Source organism: Mesoplodon bidens (genome assembly GCF_964165515.1).
Source record: "Mesoplodon bidens genome assembly, chromosome: 7".
NCBI classification, from domain to species: Eukaryota; Metazoa; Chordata; class Mammalia; order Artiodactyla; family Ziphiidae; genus Mesoplodon; species Mesoplodon bidens.
Genome location: NC_138164.1, coordinates 59,095,936 through 59,104,569, shown reverse-complemented (window position 1 = coordinate 59,104,569; position 8,634 = coordinate 59,095,936). Strand labels below are relative to the sequence as shown.

At 59.0% G+C, this 8,634-nt stretch overlaps 1 protein-coding gene across 2 annotated transcripts; it reads left to right on the top strand.

Annotated features, from left to right (window-relative positions):
* The first annotated feature begins 3,988 nt into the window (after nt 1–3,988).
* Nucleotides 3,989–8,589, top strand: PHOX2A (paired like homeobox 2A). 2 transcript variants are annotated; one of them, XM_081241091.1, is made up of 3 exons: nt 3,989–4,235; nt 6,388–6,575; nt 7,526–8,589. In XM_081241091.1, the coding sequence occupies exons 1-3, from the start codon at nt 4,019–4,021 to the stop codon at nt 7,976–7,978; spliced, it is 858 nt and encodes a 285-aa protein (XP_081097217.1). In that variant the 5' UTR covers nt 3,989–4,018; the 3' UTR covers nt 7,979–8,589. The 2 variants fall into 2 exon arrangements, with proteins under 2 accessions (XP_081097217.1, XP_081097216.1); XM_081241090.1 differs by having other exon boundaries at nt 7,502–8,589.
* Nucleotides 8,590–8,634: the final 45 nt, after the last annotated feature.

The following is an 8,634-nucleotide window of genomic DNA, read 5'->3' as shown; positions in this document are numbered from 1 at the left end:
GTGCCACTAGGGGAAGTCCTACTTCATATATTTTAATTCACCTAATCATTAAAATAAACCAGGTTACAGGTGAAAAAGGTGAGTCACAGAGAGGCTGAATAACTTACCCTAAGTCATCCAACTTGGAAGTGGCAGTGTCAGAGCCAGAACCTAGCAGTCAGGCTCCAGAATCTGTCATCAGTTATGGAAGTGAGGACATGCTTAGCAAGGAGGCTTCACAGAAGGATTGCTGTGACAGTGTTTCACGTCAGAGCACTTTTAGTTCCCCAGGAGTGCATGCATTTGGGAGGGGGTCTCAGTCAGGATGAGCTCCCACATCAGATCACAGCCACTAGCCTCTCTGGTATGAGGCCCTTGCAAAGCCCAGCCCACTCTGCCTGTCTCCTTCTTTTTTTTTTTTTTTTTTTTTTTTGCGGTACGTGGGCCTCTCACTGTTGTGGCCTCTCCCGTTGTGGAGCACAGGCTCCGGACGCGCAGGCTCAGCGGCCATGGCTCACGGGCCCAGCCACTCCACGGCATGTGGGATCCTCCCGGACCGGGGCACGAACCCACGTCCCCTGCATCGGCAGGCGGACTCCCAACCACTGCGCCACCAGGGAAGCCCTCTCCTTCTTTTATGGTGAGTTCTCAGGAAGCCCTCTTGGGTGTCCGCATATCACACACACACACAGATGCGCGCAGCCTGGATTCCAAAGTCCCCCCACCTCCACCATCTGAAACACCTGAACCCAACAGTGGACAGGGTTCAAAGCATTTTCTTGGGTTCATCTCAGTTTCAGTGCCAATCAGCAGATACAAATGGCTCCTTGCAGAGAGAGGAGGCTCGAACTTCACAGTCCTGAGTCAGGGGAAGGGCAGCTCCTGCCCAGCTGACCCTGAAACATGCATGTTACCGTAAGACTTCCAATCACAACCATTTGTTTGATTATCTGTAAAGGTGTCAAGCATTTACAGGTTATATTGCTCAGAGCTCTTGGTTTTAAGTGTCAGAAGCCCAACTTAAAGCAGTTTAGACAGAACGAGGAACTTAATGGCTCAGTGACCAAACTGTAGAAATGACAGGGATGGCTCATGGAAACAGAGACAGGTGGAACCAGGGCCTCATATCTCTGCTGGTCCCTGCATGAAAGCTTCAGTTGCTCCTTTGCTTCAGCTTTGTCCCTGTGGAAGGGATATGGCCCCTTGAAAATTCCTCAGATGAGGAAGACTTTCCCCCAGGCAGAAGGTAGGCCCAGATGGAGGAAGTTTCCTGTCCTTGGGGACCGAGGGAATGAAGAAGGGAGAATGATCCCTTTTCAGAGAGTGGGGAGTGGGAGGCTGGGGATGGGGATTCCTTCCCTAGAAACAAGGGCAGGATTCCCCAACACAAAGAGTTCAGCCTAGCCTTCACTAATTCATTCAACAAACAGATATGGGAAGGCCTATGATGTGCAGTGATGCCATAGACATCGTGGGTGGGCTGCAGAGAAAGTGATCAACGTGAGGACACAGCTCTGCCCTGAGACCTTGCACTTTATTGCAAATACTTCAACAAGGTGAGTAACCCAAAGAGAGGGAGGTACTGTGGGACACCCAACCTAGTCTAGGGGTATCAGGGAAGGCTTTCAGGAAGCAGTGACTTCCAAGTTGATACCTGGTGGACAAACAAGCGTCAACCAGGTTTTGGCTTGTTTTTTGGTGGGGGATGGGGGGAGTGTGGTGGGATGGAGACTGGAATGAACATTCCAGCCAGAGAGAACAGCTCTGAACTAAAAGATCAATGTGTGAGGGCTGCAAAGAAAACCACGGTGAGGAGGAAGCAGACTGGAGCACTGGCATGGAGGACATTGTGGGCCAGAATGGATTTGATCCTGAGGGCAATGGAGAGCCATGGGATGTCTAAGGAAGAGAGCAGTGGCACTGTCTGATTTCCCAATTGTGAGATCACTTGGGTCCCTGGGTCAAGGTGGAGAGGTGCACCTCCCACACCAGTGGAGAGAACATTATGAATCAGTTTTGCTCTCAGTTTTAGAAGCTTAGACCTAAAAATAATTAGAGAAAATACCTCAGAGAAACACCCTGAAAAGGAGTGGTTACAGAAAGGGGGATAGGTGTCCTTGTGTTAAGCAAAGAATGAGTGGCCAGGGAAGTGGATCACCTGAGGGTGGGCATACTCCCCACTGTGCTGGTAAGCTGGGGGGAGGGATTCCAGGAGCCGTCTCTCATCCCCTGAAGACTCTGGTTGGTGACAAGGGGGCCCCCCTGCCTTCTTGCTGGGTCTCCACTTCTCCATCTGCAGGACTTGCCAAGATTAGGTGCAGGAGGCTGGGGGTTGGGTGGGAAAGCTGCTAAATCCTTAGGTGAGCTGCGGGGGTGGAAGAGTTCTCTATTCTCTTCTCCTGGAAAGGATTCTGTGTCCTGTGGCCCCACAGTACGGAGGCCAATGGCTAAGTCCGTGGAGCGCATCCGTGGCCAAGTCCAGACTGAGTCTAGGTGGTTTTCCTGAAGAAGAAAAAGGCCTCTGCAGGAGAGGGTGGAAGCTGAGAAAGAGTGAAGGGAAGGGGTCATTTGGTTACTCCGCAGTCTTGACATTCATCACACACACACACACTCTGTGCCGAGGGTGCTGGGGACCAGAGAATCACACCCAGCAGCAGCGGGGAGAGGAGCTGATCTGTGGGACCTGGGGGAGGGGAGAGGCAGGCTGGGCCTTGAAGGTGCAGGGCAGGGTCGTGTGGCCTTCAGGACAAGTCAGGAGAGAGGCGACCCTCCCCCTCTGCAGCTTCACACCGCGCTCCACTACAGTCCTTCTGCCTGCTGGGCGCTCCAGCTGGTGGGTCTCGGCTCTCCAAAGGCTCTTTCTCTCCGCCCCTTAGCCTCTGTTCCTCTGTTGTGTCTGTCCCTGGCCTTGTCTCCCTGAGACTGACCCTCCGTGTGTGTCTGTCTCACTATCACTGCCCTGTTTTGTCTCATCTCTCTCTTGATCTCCATCGCAATCCTTCTTTCCAACCGTGTCTCTTCCCTGTGTTTTCTGTCTCCATGCCTGCCTCACTTGCTTTCTCTGTCCCCCTCTCTGTCTCTCTCTTATCTTTGTCTCCTCTATCTCTGCCTTGTCCCACCTCCTTCCCTTCCTTCCTCTTGTACATGTTTCACCTTTGTCGCCACCTCTGTCCCTGTCTCCCTCTTGCCGCCCCCCACTCCCCCCCGCCCACGTCTCCAATCTCTCTCTCTCGTCCATGTGTCATCCTTATCTCCATCTGTGTACCTGTATCTCTCTTGTCCCTTTCTCCATCTTTCTCCATCACTGTTTCTGTCCCTTTCTCTCCCTGTCTCCGTCTCTGTCTCCTCTCTTCATCCACATCCTCTGTCCCCATCTCAGGCCCCGTCTCTTCCTCGTCCTTGTCTTCATTCCCCCTCCTGAGCCATCTCCGTGGTCCCTTCCGGGATGGGACCTCGCTGGGGGCGGGGCCGAGGGACTGGATCGGAATAACTCGGTTATCAGGGCGAATTGAATTAACTTCTTCACACGAGCGCCGCCGGGCCTGTTTCCCCTCCCTTCTGCGGGGCCGCAGGTGGGGAGGCCAGGGAGAGGGGTCGGGACCCTACGGCTGGGCACGATGCATAGACTGAAGGTCTGGTCCGGATTGGGGCGGGATGGGGGACTCTAGGGATGGGGCCCCGCGCAGCCTGCCCTGCACATCCCGAGCTCTAAGAGGGCGGCGGCGACCCTTTGGGGTGGGGGTCGGGGGCGGCTGGGGGCGGGGCCTTGGCCGTCCAGGCCCCGCCCCGACGAGCTCGCCCCGCCCCGCCCCCTCCGCGGGGTCCTACGCGTTAAAAGGCGCGCGGGCCGGGTTGGGCTGCACTTGCGTTGCACCAGGGCGGATTGCGGCCGCGACGGGGCGGGCGGACTCGCGAACGCTGAGAGCCGGCCTCGCGTCCTCGGCCCCTGGCGCTCCAACCCCCATCTTGACCCCCACCCGGCCTGGGACACCAACTCCCACCCGGCCCGGCCCGGCCCCCGCCCCCGCCCCCCGGGCCGATGGACTACTCCTACCTCAATTCGTACGACTCGTGCGTGGCGGCCATGGAGGCGTCCGCCTACGGCGACTTCGGCGCCTGCAGCCAGCCCGGCGGCTTCCAGTACAGTCCCCTGCGGCCCGCCTTCCCCGCGGCCGGGCCTCCCTGCCCCGCGCTCGGCTCCTCCAACTGCGCGCTTGGCGCTCTACGCGACCATCAGCCTGCGCCCTACTCGGCAGGTGAGCCCAGCCCCGGTACAACCCTCCTTCCAAATCCTACGGCACCCCTAGCCCCTGCCCTACTCGGCTAGTGGTTGCGACTGTCCCGCACAGCCGCCACAATCTCTGCCCTAGCCAGACCCTCCCAACTCCCCGCGGGATCCACAGTCCCTCGTGTAAGACGGGGATCCCTAGGCAGAGTTGAGCCCCACCCTCTCCTCCTTCCCGTTCCTCTTCTCGCTGCCGTATCCCTATCCCGTGCTCTTTGGGTCAAGGAAATAGATCCCCAGTGTAGCCCCAGGCTCCTCACCAGGCCCTCCCCTGCCCATCTGCAAAGACTGACCACTAAACCTCTCCATGCCCTGTATCCTTGGAAAATGCTCTCGGCTCAGGCCAATAAGACCTCCCATCCTTATCATTCCCACCCCGCTTCATGCCCGACCCCCAGCATGCACCCCAGCGTCAGATGAGCTGCCCAGCTGGGAGCCTTCCCAGAGCCCCAGCACCATCAAGCCCCTACTGCCTGGTTTTGAACCCATCCTACCTGTGCCCAAACCCTCTTGCACTACTGAAACCCATTCTGTGGCCAGAAGAAAAGGATGCTCAGCTCATTAAGCAACTTTCATTTCCCCATGCCTCCTGGAGATTCTCCCAGCTAGAGTACTGCAGAACCCAGAAGCAGCCCCGTGCAATACCCAAGTGCCCTGATCCAAGATCCCCATCTGAACCTTCAACCTCGTGGAGCCTCTTAGCCACCCCCATTGCTCCAGTTAGAGTTCAAGCTGCCCCACCCATCCTCCTTATCTTCTTCCTTCCTGGGAAGACCACCGGGACCCAGTAGAAGATTGGGACCTGTGTGGTGGGGAGAGATGGTGAGAGAGACCTGGATTTGGAGAAGTGAGAACCAGGGAGATGGAGTCAGAAACTGGAACGGGGATGGGGAGATTGGGTACTCTGGGTCATATGCAGATGGGGACTGGGGAGCTGGAAACAGAAAATGGGGAGATGGGCCCTAGAAAGATGGAGGTCTGAGATGGAGAAGATGGGGACAGATACAGAGAGATGTGAGCAGAGATGGGAAGATTGGGGTACTTGGGAGAAATGGGGAACCAGGGTTGGGGAGATGGAGATAAAAACCAGGTGATGGGGACAGGAATTATGGGAGATGGGGACCAAGGAAGATTGAAAACAGAGATGAGAAAGATGGGGATAGGAATGGGGTGTTGGAGACAAGGATTAGGGGAGATAGAGAACTAGGGAGATATGACAAAGATAAGGATATTGGGGATCCCTGGAGAACAGGGAGAACTAAACGGGGGCTGGAGACAAGGATGGGGAGATAGTGTCAGAAACACTGTCTGTGGGGCAATGGGTACTGGGAAGGGGTAGATGGGAGACAGGGATGGGGAGAGTGAAGGGAAGGGTTGGGGCTGGTTTTTGGAGGAGTTGGGAGACAGAGAGAGGTGTCTGGGAGGAAGAAGAAGGGCAAAGAGAAGATGGAGGAACCTGGGAGGGGAGAAATAAGAACCTTCTCAATGGGCAAAGAGAAGAATGGTCCAGGAGGGGAAAGTTGCAGATAGATGTGGTTGGAGAGAGATGAAAAAGAGAGGGGGACACGTGGAAGAGAATGCGATATGAGATCGGGCTGAGGAAATGAGGCCTAGGAAGGAGAGGGATGCAGGGTAGAGGCGGCCAAATTTTCACATGTCAGAGAGTCCGTGGCAGGGCTGAAAGTAGACCCGCGGTTACTGGGGAGACACAGGATGTTGATGAGACCTGACAGACAGCTAAGGCTAGAGTGCATAAGCAGGACCTGAAGTCAGGCCGACTGAGGGAGAAACACACTGAGGGTCGGGTCCGGTAGACTGGCGGGAGATAGAGGGAACACTGCGGAGGGCCAACGACAGGCCAGCAGTCTGGATCCGAGGATCAGATTTTGGTTCCCTCTCTGCGGCTCTTGGGCCACAGGCCTCCCCGCGCCCCGTCCACTTTCACCCCTGCCGGCTCCATCCAGCGATAGGGAAGCCGATCCGTACTGAGAGGACCAAGCCGAGAGGCCAGGTCAGGGGCGGGGGATGGTGAGCGATCCCTCAGGGGAAGAACACGGCGGGCCGGGATCGGCCCCTCACATTCCCACCCTCGTTGATTTCCCCCCTCCTGCACACACCCGTAGTGCCCTACAAATTCTTCCCGGAGCCGTCGGGCCTGCACGAGAAGCGCAAGCAGCGGCGCATCCGCACCACGTTTACCAGCGCGCAGCTAAAGGAGCTGGAACGCGTCTTCGCCGAGACTCACTACCCCGACATTTACACGCGCGAGGAGCTGGCGCTCAAGATCGACCTTACCGAGGCTCGCGTGCAGGTGCGTGTTTGCGCGGAAGTGTGTGCGCGCGGAGCGGGGCCGGGAGGTTAGTGCCTGACACCTGTGGGTCCGAGGGACAGAGGAGCCTCACTCGGGCAGCGGGCGGGTACAGCCCGGGGGCGGTGAGCTAGGACCGGGGGCCAGGGTGCAGTCTGGAGGTGATTGGGCAGGAGAGGACCGGCAGTCCCGGGAGGCGGCGGGGCCAGGCGGGTCCTGAGGCCTTCGGAAGAACTGAGCTGTTCAGCCCCACGATATCTCCTCAGTCTCCCGGGTAGGGCTGGGCACGCAGAGTGATGCTTGGGAACCCAGGACGGAGGCCGAGTGGATAGAGGGTCAGCTCCAGGTGGCCTCGGGGCCAAACGAGGCCGAGCAGTGGGGGAAAGCCAGTCAGCGCCTCCAGGTCCCCTCTTCGGGGACCTGCAACTGTGAAACCTCTGAGCCTGGAAAGCCCGGGTTCAGGGTAGGCGTAGGAACTGGGTCGGGACGGACTTTCGTCGATCTTACAAATCTGAGTACAGATGTTCAGCTGGCACGCCTTTACTGCACAAAAGGCTTCCCGAGTGCCCTAACCCTCTCTCCACTGCCGTGGGACGCTCCGGGGGGACTCCCGGAGCTTCTTGTAGGAAAGAACTGGGGCGAGGGCTTTGGGTGATGAGGAGAGCGAAGGCGGAGTTCCCTCCAGGAGACAGAGAACACTGGGAGGCGGCGGGATCCGCGGGTGAGCAGATCCCAAGGGGAAGACCCTAAGGACCTGGAGGAAGGGGCTAGTGGAAGAGGGGGGGGAGGCGAGAGACGAGGAGGGGAGGGAGGCGAGAGACGAGGAGGGCAACGAGCAGAGTGGTGGAGGGGGTCAAGACTCCGAAGGCTGGTAATAATCCTGACCGGCCCCCTCCGGAAGGAGGTCTCACCGCGCCTGCCGGCCCCGGGCTGACCGGCCCCTGTGCCCGCAGGTCTGGTTCCAGAACCGCCGGGCCAAGTTCCGCAAACAGGAGCGTGCGGCCAGCGCCAAGGGTGCGGCGGGCGCGGCGGGCGCCAAAAAGGGTGAGGCGCGCTGCTCGTCTGAGGACGACGACTCCAAGGAGTCCACGTGCAGCCCCACGCCCGACAGCACCGCGTCGCTGCCGCCGCCGCCGCCTGCGCCCGGCCTGGCCAGCCCGCGCCTGAGCCCCAGCCCGCTGCCCGCCGCCCTGGGCTCCGGGCCTGGAGCCGGGCCGGGGCCACAGCCGCTCAAGGGGCCGTTGTGGGCCGGCGTGGCGGGCGGTGGGGGCGGCGGACCGGGCGCGGGTGCGGCGGAGCTGCTTAAGGCTTGGCAGCCGGCGGAACCCGGGCCCGGGCCCTTCTCGGGGGTTCTGTCTTCCTTCCACCGGAAGCCCGGCCCCTCCCTGAAGACCAATCTCTTCTAGCTGCCGACCTCTAGAGGCTCCAGGCCTGCCGCCTGAGACGCCCCTGCCCCTCCAGGATCTGACAGAGTCCCTCCTCATCCTGGCCGCCTGCCTGATGTCCCCATCTGTCCCACCCCCAACCGTGTCTGACACCTATGTGTGCCCTCCCCAGCTTTGGAGACCAAGTCAGGGCCACTCTCGTCCTCACCCACCCCTACTCAGTGGAGGGGGATACTTTTCACTGGGATGCCCTCCAGGAGAGCCCAGAACCCCTTCTAGCCTGGTTTTCTTCAGAACCGGAACCAAACAACGCCTGCCCCTAACACAGTGCCCAGAGGTGACTCCTCAAACGGGGACAGCCCGGCTTCCTCGCCTGCCCCTGCAGCTGGCTGGGTCACTCAGCTTGGAGAGCAGTCTGCTGCTCCAGCCCTTGGGCCCACCCACACTGACCCCACCCGTGCAAAGGCTGGTCGTCATTGGGATAACGAGTGGCCTGAAGGGTCCCACCACCAATTTCTCCCTCATGCGTCCCCTCCCATCCCCAGCCGGTCTGGCACAGAGGGCAGGCCCGTTAGATGAGTGGAGGAGCTGCCAGGTCAACGGGACAGAGGGGCTTCCTCGTTCCTGTTTTTTTGTCGTTGCTGTTGTTGCTCTTTTCCTTTGAAAAACTTGTAATT

Excerpts from the sequence above, each read along its gene's own strand:
- PHOX2A (XM_081241090.1), top strand. The coding sequence starts at position 4,019 with ATGGACTACTCCTACCTCAATTCGTACGACTCGTGCGTGGCGGCCATG. Across the intron at positions 4,236-6,387 it reads GCCTGCGCCCTACTCGGCAG|TGCCCTACAAATTCTTCCCG; the intron begins GTGAGCCCAGCC and ends ACACACCCGTAG. Across the intron at positions 6,576-7,501 it reads TTACCGAGGCTCGCGTGCAG|GCTGACCGGCCCCTGTGCCC; the intron begins GTGCGTGTTTGC and ends TGCCGGCCCCGG.